This window comes from Mytilus californianus, unplaced genomic scaffold (assembly GCF_021869535.1).
Source record: "Mytilus californianus isolate M0D057914Y unplaced genomic scaffold, xbMytCali1.0.p SCAF_6, whole genome shotgun sequence".
NCBI lineage: Eukaryota > Metazoa > Mollusca > Bivalvia > Mytilida > Mytilidae > Mytilus > Mytilus californianus.
Genome location: NW_026262712.1, coordinates 37,952,076 through 37,967,915, shown reverse-complemented (window position 1 = coordinate 37,967,915; position 15,840 = coordinate 37,952,076). Strand labels below are relative to the sequence as shown.

General features: G+C 32.7%; 1 protein-coding gene across 1 annotated transcript in view; it reads right to left on the bottom strand.

Moving 5' to 3' along the window:
• Nucleotides 1-15,659, bottom strand: part of LOC127705427 (uncharacterized protein KIAA2026-like) — an 81,592-nt gene extending 65,933 nt beyond the window's left edge. Inside the window, exons 1-4 of the mRNA XM_052209741.1 lie at nt 15,015-15,659; nt 8,043-8,211; nt 7,312-7,385; nt 4,873-5,084 (exon numbers count right to left, since the gene is read on the bottom strand). Of these exons, the coding sequence (XP_052065701.1) occupies nt 4,873-5,084; nt 7,312-7,385; nt 8,043-8,211; nt 15,015-15,372 (813 nt within the window). The 5' untranslated portion in view covers nt 15,373-15,659. The remainder of the gene's footprint in view (nt 1-4,872; nt 5,085-7,311; nt 7,386-8,042; nt 8,212-15,014) is intronic.
• Nucleotides 15,660-15,840: the final 181 nt, after the last annotated feature.

Sequence of the window (15,840 nt, the reverse complement as noted above, 5' to 3'; positions counted from 1 at the left end):
AATCTAAATTTTTTTTCAAGTAGTCACTGAACCATGAAAATGAGGTCAAGGACAAAGGACATATGACAGACGGAAACTTCATAACATAAGGCATCTATATACAAAGTATGAAGCATCCAGGTCTTCTACCTTCTGAAATATTAAGCTTTTAAGTAGTTAGTTAATGCCACCGTGGCCGCTGCCGGATCACTATCCCTATGTCGAGCTTTGTGCGACAAAAGTTGCAGGCTTGACAAAAATCATATGATTTCCATGGGTCAACATGACACATGTTTTTAATTAACGTTCATCAGGTACACAAGAGACCAAATAAACTGTTATCACAGAGATATGTCTCGCCTTTTTGTAATTTTGATAATGCAAATGTTGAAATTAAAATAGCAATACTTTAACATGTAAGTTATGCAAATATTCAAAGTCGATGAACCATGACTGAACTGAAGGTACATGGCTAAACAATATCCATGGAATGAGATGTGCCAATGCTAATACAACTGCATACCAAATACCATTGACTTATTATAAGTCGTTCCCTTTAAACAAACCTAAACACAAACATTAACTTGTAAACTATGTAAAAGTTTCAAAGTCAATGAACCATGATCAGGGGTGGGGCTATATAATCTCCATGGAAAAGATACTTGCAAATGCCAGTACATTTGCATACCAAATATCATTGACTTAACATTAGCAGTTCATCTTAAACTGATCTAATCACAAACTAATACATGTAAACTAAGCAAAAGTTTCAAAGTCAATAGACCATGACTGAGGGGGCGGGGCCAAATATTCTCCATGGAAATGAGATGTGCTAATGCTTATAAATACAACTGAACACCAACTAACATTGGCCTACTACTAATGGTTCCCCTTGAACTGACCTAATCACAAACTAATCCATGTTAACTTAGCAAAATTTTCAAAGTCTATAGACCATGACTGAGGGGGCTGAGCCAAATAATCTCCATGGAAATGAGATATGCCAATGCTTATACAACTGCATACCAAATATCATTGACCTACAACTAGTGGTTCCCCATAAATTGACCTAATCACAAACTAATACATTGTTGACGCTGCCGCCGGAAACAGCATACCTATGTCTTGCTTTTCGACTCCGTCAAGGCGAGACAAAAACTAATACATTGTTGACACCACCGCCAGAAACAGCGTACCTAGGTCTCACTTTTTGACTCCATCAAGGCGAGACAAAAATTGGAAAGCCAAACATTTCTGAGCAAGAAAATCACCCGTTTCAATAAAAATTCACAGACAAAAGGTAAAGTAGAGGACTAAAAAAAAATCTATATGCTTTCTAAAAATCCATTTAGGTTACATACTCATACATTGTTAAGTTTAAAGCTATTTCCAAACCACACCATTAAATTTTCTAGAGAATAGTTGTAATGAATCCCTTGTAGTTTAAGTCATTTTTGTCTCATTTATTGATTGATTTTTTTACGCTGGATCAGCACAAAAAGGCCATGTCTCGGCGAGCGATTTCAAATATAATAACAAGATGCTTTTTTAAAATCAGACAGAAAGTCTTTCAATGTACTAACACTATAGTTTTAAGCGAAATTACTTATTTTCTAATAAAAATTCATCAATAAGATAACATGATAATAAAATGCTTCGCTGGGGCGCAGCTTGATACGACCGCAGAGGTCGAACCCTGAACAGTTGGGGCAAGTATGGACACAACATTCAAGCTTGATACAGCTCTGAATTTGGATTGTTATTAAATATTTGACACAGCATAGGTTTCTGACACAGAAAGAATGTGGTCTAAGAACTTGAATTTTTTTAATTTACCTATTATGGTCCAATGTCCAAAATCAAAATACATGGTTAGATTCAGCATATCAAAGAACCCCATATTTTCAATTTTTGTTGAAATCAAACAAAGTTTAATTTTGGACCCCAACTTGGACAAACTTGAAAACTGGGCCCATAATCAAAAATCTAAACACATGTTTAGATTCAGCATATCAAAGAACCCCAAGAATTCAAATTTTGCTAAAATCAAACTAAGTTTAATTTTGGACCCTTTGGACCTTAATGAAGACCAATTTAAAAAACGGGACTTAAAATTAAAAATCTAAATACACGGTTAGATTTGGAATATCAAAGAACCCCAATAATTCAATTTTTGATGAAATCAAACAAAGTTTAATTTTGGACCCTTTTGACCTCAATATGAACCAATTTGATAGCGGGGCCCACAAATAAAAAATCTAAATTCATGGTTAGATTCAGCATATCAAAGAACCCCATATATTCAATTTTTGTTGAAATCAAAAAAAGTTTAATTTTGGACCCCAACTTGGACCAACTTGAAAACTGGGCCCATAATCAAAAATCTAAACACATGTTTAGATTCAGCATATCAAAGAACCCCAAGAATTCAATTTTTTTTTAATATCAAACTAAGTTTAATTTTGGACCCTTTGGACCTCAATGAAGACCAATTTAAAAAACGGGACCCAAATTAAAAATCTAAAAACACGGTTAGATTTGGCATATCAAAGAACCCCAATAATTCAATTTTTGATGAAATCAAACAAAGTTTAATTTTGGACCCTTTTGACCTCAATATGAACCAATTTGATAGCGGGGCCCACAAATAAAAAATCTAAATACATGGTTAGATTCAGCACATCAAAGAACCTCATATATTCAATTTTTGTTGAAATCAAACAAAGTTTAATTTTAGACCCCAATTTGGACCAACTTGAAAACTGGGCCCATAATCAAAAATCTAAATACATGTTTAGATTCAGCATATCAAAGAACCCCATATATTCAATTTTTGTTGAAATCAAACAAAGTTTAAATACTGGACCCTATCTTGGACCAACTTGAAAACTGGGCCCATAATCAAAAATCTAAATACATGTTTAGATTCAGCATATCAAAGAACCCCAAGAATTCAATTTTTGTTAAAATCAAACTAAGTTTAATTTTGGACCCTTTGGACCTTAATGTAGACCAATTTAAAAAACAGGACCCAAAATTAAAAATCTAAATACACGGTTAGATTTGGAATATCAAAGAACCCCAATAATTCAATTTTAGATGAAATCAAACAAAGTTTAATTTTGGACCCTTTTGACCTCAATATGAACCAATTTGATAACGGGGTCCACAAATAAAAAATCTAAATACATGGTTAGATTCAGCATATCAAAGAACCCCATACATTCAATTTTTGTTGAAATCAAACAAAGTTTAATTTTGGACCCCAATTTTGACCAACTTGAAAACTGGGCCAAAAATCAAAAATCTAAATACATGTTTAGATTCAGCATATCAAAGAACCTCATATATTCAATTTTTGCTAAAATCAAACAAAGTTTAATTTTGGACCCTTTGGACCTTAATGTAGACCAATTTGAAAACTGGACCCAAAATTAAAAATCTAAATACACTGTTAGATTCGGCATAACAAATAAATAAATGTGATCAAAGATTTTACAAATCTAATGCGCCATACTGTGCAATTAAAGATTACTTCTTGAAATTTTTCAATATTTGAAATTTGAAAAAAAAATAATATTTGAAGAATAATTCTTTTTTTTCTGAAATCTGAAATGAGAAAAAATTGACCCCCCACAATTTCTTTTTATCCCCCCCCCCCCTTTTTTCCCCAAAAAAATTCTTTCCCTCAAGATATGGTGATAATCTCAATTCAAATTTCCAATGGAGTTGGCAACCATAATTACCCATTTAAATTTACCATAGAATTAAAAATATAGTGTCAAATCTTTCATATTGATTTTTTTGTAAAAAAAAAAGATGCAACATTTGCAGATATTTTTACTGGTCTTCCTTTATAAATATGCATTTCTTTAAACATAATTTAAAAGCAGTGTAAGGGAAGTTACCAAAACGTTGTATTTGGATTACCTCCCTTTCACTGTTTTAAATTATCTTTATTGTTCATTAACCATTACTTTATACATAATTTAAAAGCAGTGTAAAGGAGATAATTTCAATGATGTATTTGATTTATCTCCCTTACACTGCTTTAAATTATGTTTTGTACTAAAGTATTTGTCCATTAACCAGGACAACCTTGTTTTTCCCCCTTTTTTGCCCCTAATTCCTAAACGGTTTGAGCCATAACCCCCCAAAGCAAATCCTAACCATCCCTTTGTGGTATGGAAACTTGTAGTATAATTTCAGAGAGATCCATACACTATTCCACAGTTATTGTCTGGAAACTAGAAAATGCTTATTTTTGGCCCCTTTTTGGCCCCTAATTCCTTAACTGTTGGTACCATAACCCCCAAAATCAATCCCAACCTTCCTTTTGTGGTATTTAACCTAATGGTCAAATTTCAAAAAGATCCATTCACTTAAACTAAAGTTAGAGTGCGAAAACCAATGTGTCTTCGGACGACGACGCCGGACGACGACGACGACGCCAACGTCATACCAATATACGACCACAAAATTTTTTTGCGGTCGTATAAAAACTTAAAATTGTTTTAAACTAATACAACAAATTCATATTTTGGAATATATTCCAATTTCTTTTAAAAATGAAAAAATTATTTCAACAGGAATATCATCATTCAATTAAAATATGCTTAATTGTAAACTTGCAATCGCAAGGTATGCATTCTGGTCGAATTTCATTTTTTAAACAGATATAAGAAGGATACTCGTGTGTTATTCTAGCATGACCAATAGGGCATCTAGAAATAATACTCTGATCTTTCCTGCATATAAAATTTGTTTAATGGTTTGCATATATTTGATTTAATTTCATGCAATTTATTGTTGTTCCTTTTACTTTTGCATTCTTGTCATTTATACCTACCCATAAACTGATCTTTCCAACACCTACAAGATAGTTTAAATTACCTCCCACATGGCCTTGACATTTTCTCTTTGACCTTCCATCAACTTATCTTCCCACTCCATCATCCCCTGAATGTGAGATTCCAAAACAGCCTTCCTGTCTAACATCTGTTTTTTTCTAGCATCTCTTCCCTTTTGGAGTTCCTCTACTCTGAGCTGATTTAACAAAGCTGTGGAATCATGTGGGATGACAGCCCTTGACCTTCGTCTCATACCTTGAAAGACATGACTACATGCTTTATGTTTAAGTGATTTAAGAAAACATATAATTATTAAGATGTACATGAGGGTCTGGATTGGCTTTATAGAAAAGAGAATAATTATATATATAATGAGTCAATACTACAGAAAAAGGGCAAACGAAATAAAGAATAGAGAATAATGAGGCAATAAAATATATTTATAAAGAATAGAGAATAATGGGTAAAATTTTTAAAAAATAAAGAAAAATAGCTTAGAAAATAAAGAAAACAGAATTGAAGGACCTTCCACCCAGACCCAAGTACATACATGGCCCTGAGAGATTATAGTAGATGGTCAACATCTACAGTATATATTTAAATCACTTTCTTCAGATTACCACAGCTGTAGGATTCAAGAGTCATTTTGTTTATTGCCACATGTGTGCTTCTCTTCTGGAGCACCTGAGATCACCCCCGGTTTTTGGTGGGGCTCATGTTGCTGAGTCTATAGTTTACTATGTTATGATTTGTATACTATTGTTTGATTTTTTATTGTTTTTCGTTCTTTTGCTATGGCAGTCATTTTTTTTAACATAACAGTTTGAAAGTCCCTTTGGTATCTTTCGCCTCTCTTGTTCTGGGCAAGGTGCACTTAATTAACCTTTGTATCAACCTAGGGACTAGACAAAATTGTCAAATATACTAATACACATATTTCTTCCCACAAACTTCAAATAGCATCAAGGTAAACAGGGTATTCTTAAAGACCCTCTTTTTTTTCTAGATATTATAGCATGACATCTATAACACAATCTATTAGAAAATCAATTCAGATAGGAACACATTTTCATGCTATACACACTTAAGCAATATAGCATCATTTATGAATTAGAATTGAGGAGTGACCTTGGCCTCTGTTTTAAACTTTACATTTTTAATTACCCCAGGTCTGTTTTAAAGGCCTCAATGACTTTGAGATGAAGATCAGCAAAAAAAGATGCGTTTCTTAGCATTAGGTTCTGTCAAAAATATGGAATTTTATGTCATGAACTAATGCCCATTATTGCACATTGAGTAAATTGGTGACCATGTGATTGGTTTAACGTCATCTTGAGGCTAAGGGGGTCAGTAAATTTCATAGGGGTATCATGGCGTACCTGTCTACTATTATTGATATTATTTTTTATTATTATACTTCACGTTAAAATGCCATATTTTGATTGGCTAATACGAGGGTGTTAATTTACTCTATCACATGGCTGAGCGGGTGACAATTTTTTTGAATGTCACCCTCTCGTCCAGACCAATCAAAAATCGATAATTTAAAGGACAATGAATTGAGTTTACATCAAGTAATTAAATACAATGCTTAAGTTCTACGTTTTGGCTCAGATTTTATTATTTGACTGTCAAAATAAGAAATAAAACATCTTGCCTCACTTTTATTGTCTTTTCTAATACCCGTAACGTTGTTATATACGTGACGTCATAGAAAATACTTTTAAAATAAAATTAATCTGTAAAAGACAATAATGATAGGACATTCAGTATAATAAATTAAATAACACATAGCTGAGAGGGTGATAGAGCAGATTGGTAACCCACGAAAAAGCATTGTCAACCTTGGCTTCGCCGCGGTTGACAATGTTTTCTCGGGGTAACAATCTGCTCTATCACCCTCTCAGCTATGTGTTATTTATATAATGTTCAATTTTATACAATTAATACAAAACTTGGCAGGAAAAGTCCCATGTGTGATAAATTCGTTATAAAGTTCGCTACTAATCCCCATAGGAGATACCACTTATGACCTCACCCCTATGGATTTTACTCACAGAATGGATCTGTTAGGGTTCAGTAGCAAACCATATAACTTATAATATCCCTATTATCACTATTGGTATTTTGAACAGATATATCATGTTAAGGAGGGGTATTTGCGAAAAATACCAGTCGAGAGAATGTTAAATTCATTCTCAAGACTGGTATTTTTCGCAAATACCCCTCAAGAACATGCTACACTGAATGTTAACGTTCAAAAACACATTGATGATCGTGACGTTTCAAGCGTCCAGTCGGATAGAGTATTTTTTGGCAAATACCATGAGGGTAAAAAAGGCATATCCTTTTTGCATATACCCCGGCGGCGTTAAAAAATGAACGATATTCATTTGATAACAATAAATTGGTGAAAAATACACTGGATATCAACCAATCAAAACCCAGGATTCTTACATAAGGTGTAATTATCAATACAAACCTGGTATCATTGGGAATGAATCATCTTGTTGTTGTCCAGAAGTAGCAGAAATACTTGTCTTCTCTCTTAAGTCTCTGAATAGATAAAAGCATATGTGAACTTGTACAGTACAAAGATCAATATATAATAATACTTTTTAGTAATCCAATTTATATTTTCAGGAGAAACTTCACTATATCATGTATATCGTTTGAAGGTTTAAACATTATCATATCATGACTATAGGAGCAGCTGATGTGGCAGAAACTGTATATCCTTTCCAGACCACTTCTACTTTTAGTAGAGTTCATGTTGCTTAATCTTTAGTGTTCTAAATTAGCATACAACTTTGAGGTCTTTTTCTTCATTTTGCTATGGGTTTGTAGCTCTTTGACATCTAAATTTTCAACGTTGACCTTTAAGAATCTTTTTTTTTATAAATTATATTGTTTCCGACTGACATTTTAAACTTCAAATAGGATTTATCATCATGTACATGTACAAGTACCTATCTATATGTACCTTCATTATTTGAATTCATTTTACAAAAGGACTTAGACCTATAATAATTGCAAACTTCTACGTCATTTGGTCTCTGGTAGAGAGAGTCTCAATAGAAATCATACTACATCTTCTTATTTTTCTATAACAATTTATACTATTTCTAATTACCATGATTACCAGAAATACAACATACACCGAATCATTAACCCAACAAAAACAAATCACATTGCTTATTATAAATGTATTACCGAGACAACAAATTTAATTTCTGTTCCATCATTGTTTCTAGCTTCTGTGCCCTTTTAGAGACAAAATGATCTGGTCCATTGAATCTGTAACAGTTTTCCAACATCTGGCGAAAATCTCCAACAAACTGAGTTATAGATCCATACTCTCTGTTGTCAAACTTTTCTTTCACTGAAAAAGACAAATTTAGTTACGGTTTTAATGCAAATTAAATTTTTCTCTTGAGGATTATATAAACAGGACCATTAACCACAATTTACACCTCTTACAATCAGCAATCACCCTGTTTCTCGGTGAACCAACTGATACCTGTAAAAGTTAATTTTGACTAAAACAACTTGTATGATCTGTTAATTTGATGAAAAAGGAATATTCAGGCTACTGTTGTGGTACTTCAATTTAGGAGATGGTTTGTTTGTATATAAACAGTTCCACTGTTTTTTTTCAGGTTTTCAATTGATGTTTATATTTTTACAGATGAAGGAGTTCTTTCTGTTGTTTGTAAATATTAATATTGGCAGTACCAGTTTAGTGCAGAACCTATAAGTTGGTGTACAAATATACATGGCCTTTGAAATGACTCACTATTTACGATTTTTCAACTTTTATAGGTCAACCATCATCATAAAAGATGTTCAACAGTGATTTCTATTTAACCTGTTGAAGTTCGTGAAAAAGATAGATAACTTTTGCTTTATTCTGACTTGTTGGGGCCATGAAATGTTGAGACTTATTCATTTCAGAGTTCTGGACTGATGTGAGTTGTGAAAGTTGTCCAGCAGTTCGGGAGCAGAAACGCAAAAGTGAGACACAAGGACGCTGGAATGGTTGAATACCCCATCACAATTTGTCGATCATTTAAAAAACAGGGGTTAAATACATGGGGAATGTGTCCATGGGACACAGATGATGCCTCTGTTGGCATATAATGTTATAAAGGGACAGTTGAAAGTGAATAATTAATCAACGATGTTCCTTAGCTTATTTTGACATAATTGAACCAAACTGGCTTGTAAACATGGTAAAAGGGAATTATTATTTCACTTTCATTGGTGATTGAACAAAAACAAATTGTATTTTAATTTTTTTTATATCTTGTAGCTAATGCCCCTTTAAATCAAATGGAAATAAAATTAACTTCAAAACTAAATTTCTTACTTTTATACATTCTTGTCATACACGAGTGTGTGGTAGCTTTGGGTTGATCATGTTTATTAAATAGAGAATGAATAATGGGCCAAATTTATCAAGAACGGGCAAAAAAAATAAAAAAAATTCGTAAGGGTTCGGCGGAACCCAGTGTCTCGCCTACTTTTGCTGTTAATCACAGGCTCAACAAAAATGAGGAAAAAAATTAATAAAAATATTCCTCTCTATACTATCTTTTGATTGTAAGGAGCTTCTGTCCAAGTTTTGTAAAAATCCAGGATAGTTTATGAATCTAATAAATGTTTTAAAAACTTAAACTGCAGACTGTATGTAATGTTAACTGGAAGAAAAACTAAGTCCATTTATAAGTAAAATACGGAAAAAATGGAACAAAATTTTAACAAAATTTCCTTCTAGATACTAGCTTTTAATCATAAACAAGCTTCTGTCCAAGTTTGGTACAAATCCAGGATAGTTTAAGAAAGTTGTTAAAATTTTAAAAACTTTAACCACAGAGTGAATGTAATGTTAACTGGCAGAAAAACTAAGTCCATTTATAAGTAAAATACGGAAAAAATGGAATTTTTTTTTTACAAAATTTACTTCTGGATACTATCTTATGATCATAAACAAGCTTCTTTCCAAGTTTGGTAGAAATCCAGGATAGTTTAAGAAAGTTATTAAAATTTCAAAAACTTTAACCACAGAGTGAATGTAATGTTTCTTGGCAGAAAAACTAAGTCCATTTATAAGTAAAATACGGAAAAAATGGATTTATTTTTTTACAAAATTTACTTTTGAATATTATCTTATGATCATAGACAAGCTTCTGTCCAAGTTTGGTAGAAATCCAGGATAGTTTAAGAAAGTTATTAAAATTTCAAAAACTTTAACCACAGAGTGAATATTTGTGGACGCCGCCGCCGACGACGACGACGACGACGACGACGCCGACGGAATGTAGGATCGCTATGTCTCGCTTTTTCGACAAAAGTCGAAGGCTCGACAAAAATAGAGAAATTGAATGGCCTATGAATTTAACAAATACAGAAATGAAAACCCCCCATAAAAACCGTTGTTTATCATGTGTCTCTACTTTGCATAACTTAATTTAAATGTACAAAAATATCTCAAACTACATGATTTGCATTTTTATCAGTAATTAAACATCGCACATTTGTATTTTTATTGACATCTAGAATTCTGTTACAAGTACAAATGTATAAAAATATCATAAATGATATATTATTACTTGTTTAAACTATATCACAATGTCTAGTATGTCGTTCCCAAATTCACCAGTAAAACTCGTACATTTGCTTTGTCATACTGCACAAAAGATAAAATGTACATTCCATGGGAGACAACTCTAACACAACTTTCCAAGAACTCCATAGTTATCTCCCATTTGACAAAGCATGAAATAAGTATTGTGAAAGTTCAAGTATTTATTTACCATAAAAAATAAGTAGTCAAAATGGTTAATTCAAGAAGTGATTAACAGATTCTATTCATTACATACATGACATACAAGTGTACATACAAAATGTACTTTAATAAAATTGAGAATGGAAATGGGGAATGTGTCAAAGAGACAACAACCCGACCACAGAACAGACAACAGCAGAAGGCCACCAACAGGTCTTCAATGCAGCAAGAAATTCCCGAACCCGGAGGCGTCCTTCAGCTGGCCGCTAAACAAATATATATACTAGTTCAGTGATAATGAACGCCATACTAAACTCCAAATTGTACACAAGAAATTAAAATTAAAAATAATACAAGACTAACAAAGGCTAGAGGCTCCTGACTTGGGACAGGCGCAAAAATGCGGCGGGGTTAAACATGTTTATGAGATCTCAACCCTCCCCCTATACCTCTAGCCAATGTAGAAAAGTAAACGCATAACAATAGGCACATTAAAATTCATTAAATAGTTTTCTAAATTTACTGAAAACTGATCAAATATGTCAACCTTAAAATAAATGTAAACTATCATTTTTAGTTATTGGAGAAGGTACAATGTATTATGAGACCACTTTTGGGGCCCATTGATTTCCAAACGTATAACAATTCTACTTATTAACATCATTCAGGTGTTCATTAGACATCTATCTGTTGGACATCAGTATTTATATTTTTGAATTTTGTCTTACATGTTTGCACTATAAGTTTCAAACTTCTTACATTAAGTGCAAAATAGCAAAAACTCCCAAAATAGCCTCATTTTGAGATCTTGTCATAAATATTTAGATAAGAGCAACAGTCATACAGTTTTACCCAAAACAATTCTATTGCAAAAAAATGTATTTTACAAATCTGTTAATGTGTGTAAAATATGATTATCATTTGACCAAAACTGTGTGTGAAATATAATGGACATTTTGGGTCAAAAACATGTTTCAACATTTTTGTGATGACAAGTAACCTAACCATGCTAACTGAACTAAAGGGTCCAGATTATATAAACCAATTACTTTATAACTTTAAAAAAATCATTTTAAAGTCCTGAACAGTTTGAATAATTTTACCATTTTTGCAATTTCACCATCCAAACAATGGCATACAAACTGTACCTTCTCCTTTTAACTGTTTTTTTTTCAATATATATCATGGTGTTCTTTTTTTTTTCAAATATGTCAACATTAATTGCTTATCATGCTTATTCACATGTACATTGAATTAGACTCAAATGTAATGGATATAACAGCATTAAATAGAACTAAAAGATTAACATTTTGCAAATCATCTTATTTTATTTTTTATTGTCAAAATTGAAATCCTTTAATTGCAAATGCCCTATAAAGCAAAAAAAAATAAATTGCTTCGCCGAGCGCAGCTGGATACGACTGCAAAGGTCCAACCCTGAACAGTTGGGGCAAAAATGGACAAAAATGGACACAATATTCACGCTTGATACAGGTCTGAATTCGGATTGTAATTAAATATTTGACACATAATAGGTTTCTGACACAGAATAACTGTAGTCAAAGAACTTAGAATTGGTTATATGATTTGAATTTATATTCATTTATTTGCTTTTGTGCAATACACTATCATGACTATGCTGTTGCAAATTGCCTGCCCCCCCCCCCCCCCCAATTATTTTTTTCACCCCCCCCCCCCCCCCCCCCCCCCACACACACACTTTTTCCAAAAAAAATATTTCTTTCCCTCAAGATATGGTCATAATCTCAATTTAAATTTCTGATAGAGTTTGCAACCATAGTTACCCATTTAAATACATCATAAAAGTCTTAAAATAGAAAATGACATACAATCATGGCTAAAATTAATACTCCTTAATTAGCATTATTAAATAGTAACTTCTAAAAATAAATTGACAGCTAATCACCTCAAGACAATACAACATTTCTTTATACATAATTTAAAAGCAGTGTAAGGGAGGTAATCCAAACATAACATGGCATTTTTTTTAAACTGTCCATTAACCAGGAAACCCTTGTTTTCCCCCCTTTTTTGCCCCTAATTCCTAAACGGTTTGAGCCATAACCCCCAAAGCCAATCCTAACCATCCCTTTGTGGTATGGAAACTTCAGAGTTCCAGATAAGAATTCACAATTTGGGTTTTTACCCACCATTTATTATGTACATGTAATTGAGTGAAAGAGTTTTTTCAATTGCATTATTAATTCCAATTCACCCCTCAAGCAAATATCAAATTGGGTTTTTCACCACCAAGCTCCTTAATGTATTGGGTTTTGTCATCATCAAGATATTGAATTTAGGCATGTTATAATGAAATTATATCAAACCGAGATGTACTCGCCCTTGACGCATGCTTTTCTGTCTGGATGTGCTATGCATGAACCCGTGCGTCTGAGGAACGCTTCCTGATAACACTAGCTGAGTTGTGTTATCATAATTATCCCTCAGCTATCAAAAAGAAGCTGAACATGATTATGAAAACATGCTTCTATTCAATATTATTACTGGAAATTTATTTTCGTTTTAATTCATTCATTGACATAAATCCCGAGCAATATGAAAATAATTATGATCACTTACGCTAATTTGATAAACACAGAGAAGATCGAAATATGTTTACATCAGCACCTTTACCTTTTTGAGCAACGGGTAATTCCAACAGGTACCCAGATCAACTATTTGATGTAATGCTCAATTTTTAGAACAAAAGGAGATTTCCAATTATCAATATTACAAAAATAGATTTACCCAACGATAATATATAGAAAGAGGTAAATAACGCACACGAAAACGACTATAAGGGTTGAGAACGCATGGTTTTGACATTTATTGGGTTTTCCTTTGCATGAATTGGGTTTTTGAACGCTGCAACTGCAATCGTCAATTGCATTGGGTTTTCAATTGTTTTTATTGCGTGATCATGCGAATACGCAGCTTATCTGGAGCTCTGAAGCTTGTGGTATAATTTCAGAGAGATCCATACACCGTTCCACAAGTTATTGTCTGGAAACTAGAAAAATGCTTATTTGGGCCCCTAATTCCTAAACTGTTAGGACTATAACCCCCAAAATCAATCCCAACCTTCCTTTTGTGGTTATAAACCTTGTGTTTAAATTTCATAGGTTTCTATTTACATTTACAAGTTATTGTCCGGAAACCAAATGTCTTCAGACGACGCTGACATGATACCAATATACATGTACAACCGCAAAAAAAGCGGTCATATAAAAATGAAACCTCAATTTCATCAGCAATATTGCAATTAAACATGAGCATGAATTTACATCAAACATGTCATAGATGAGGATTCTATTGTTTTGTTATAAATCAGGACATTGGTTTTCTCTTGAAATTGAATTTTCAGATTTTGTCATGTCTGGGACTTTTATAACGGAATAGCATTTCTATAAACCATCTCTGACCAGGTCAATATTGAAAGTATATTCTGCCCCATATGAAAAATACTTACAAGTGATATGACTTGTAGTTAACTAAGAATAATGAATTTGATGAATAATAGCAATTTCCAGTGTGTAAATTATGTTGGTTATGTTTATAAATTAAATAGAAAAAACATAATTTCAGTACTACAAAGTTTCTAAGAGTAAAATGTGAATGCATTATGAAGATTAATTCACTTGGGAACGACTGGGAAGGAGGATTTTAAATGTGAACGTAATAGGTTGGTACGAACTGAAAGTGAATAAATGATAGTTTTTTAATTTTATTATGTTACAAATTTGTACATATAAAGTTGTTCATGGACAAAATGTCAATGTCCATAAAAAGAAAATTAGCAACAACTGTTATATTTATATCTTCTATTTTTGAGAGTCCACTCGGGTAGTTTTCACTTTCATTCTGGAAGGTTGCGCACATGCCCTGATTTTATATCTCAATCTAGTCAACCCGAGTTGGATGAATCGAAGTAGGCCCTAAACATGCAAGATTTTGTTTTAAAGTGTGAGATGGTTTCTATTGGATCCCTCCTGTATCATTAATCAAGATTTTTTTGAAACATGCGAGATGTTTGTGTGAATTTATATTTAGTTGTGTGTGGTGCCCATCTGACATTTTGACATATATCATCATTGACTGTTTCCTGAAAATATTTCTTATCAGCAAAATTTACACAACTTTTCATGTGCAAATACCTCGAATCGACTCCAACTTTAATATTAATTATTATTTATTTTATTATGGGACAGAAATCAAAGTGCCAGTTGGGCCAGATTGGTTTGGGGTTGGAACGACCTGATACCAATAATATTTACATTTTCTAATATTTTTGGGTGATCTAATCAGTATGCTGAACATAATTGCTCTTTTGTGAAATTCATCATAAAGAGACTTTAAACATGTGAAACTTTACTAACTTTTTCCAAACCAGATAGGCTTTTTAATTTTTCCATAATAGTCAGCTGTTTCTGGGTGACTGTCATCAACAGGCTCCAGAAAGTGCCAGTTGACAGATTTGTTGGAATCTGACATTAATTCTTTTAGAATTCTAAGACCCTGCTGAAGCTCATAACTGAGGGGTGCTTGATTGTAGGTGTGGTCATCCGTGCTCTGTTGGTCACATCCATCAGGCTCCGCCTCCAGGTCCGGTGTTTCTGCATCAGCTGTGGGTTCTGTCAAACTGTCACCAAAGCTCTCCGTGTCTTCGAACGTGAAATAAGACATAGATATTTCTTCTGCTTCATTTATGTTTTCTCTTGAATCGATAAACGACATATTTCTTTGAGTTGCTGTTAATGAAAAGTTTCAAAACTTTCTAATTGTAAGAATCTTCAAAAATGTTCTGTAAAATATCAAAACAATGCTAAATCATCAACTGACATGTTCGTTATACATTTTAAAATATTCTTAAGTCAAAATTCAACCATTGAACAACTCATTTCGATGACCTGGACCCTATCCGTCTTCAAAATCGTAGTGCATGAAACGTTCCAAGCTGTATTTTGGAATTATCACACCTGCATAATTTGACATGATTTCGGATACATTGATGCCAGCCGCATAACTTGATGACATCAAATGGAATTCTTACGCAGTTTCTGAATAAAAATCATTAAAAATTGAGAAAAAACATATATTAATTATAAATTAAATGTAAAACGTTTTTCTGTATGTATAAACAATATTTACGAATTTAATACAATATATAGTAAGCTGTAACGTGCTTTTAGACTAGGACTATAT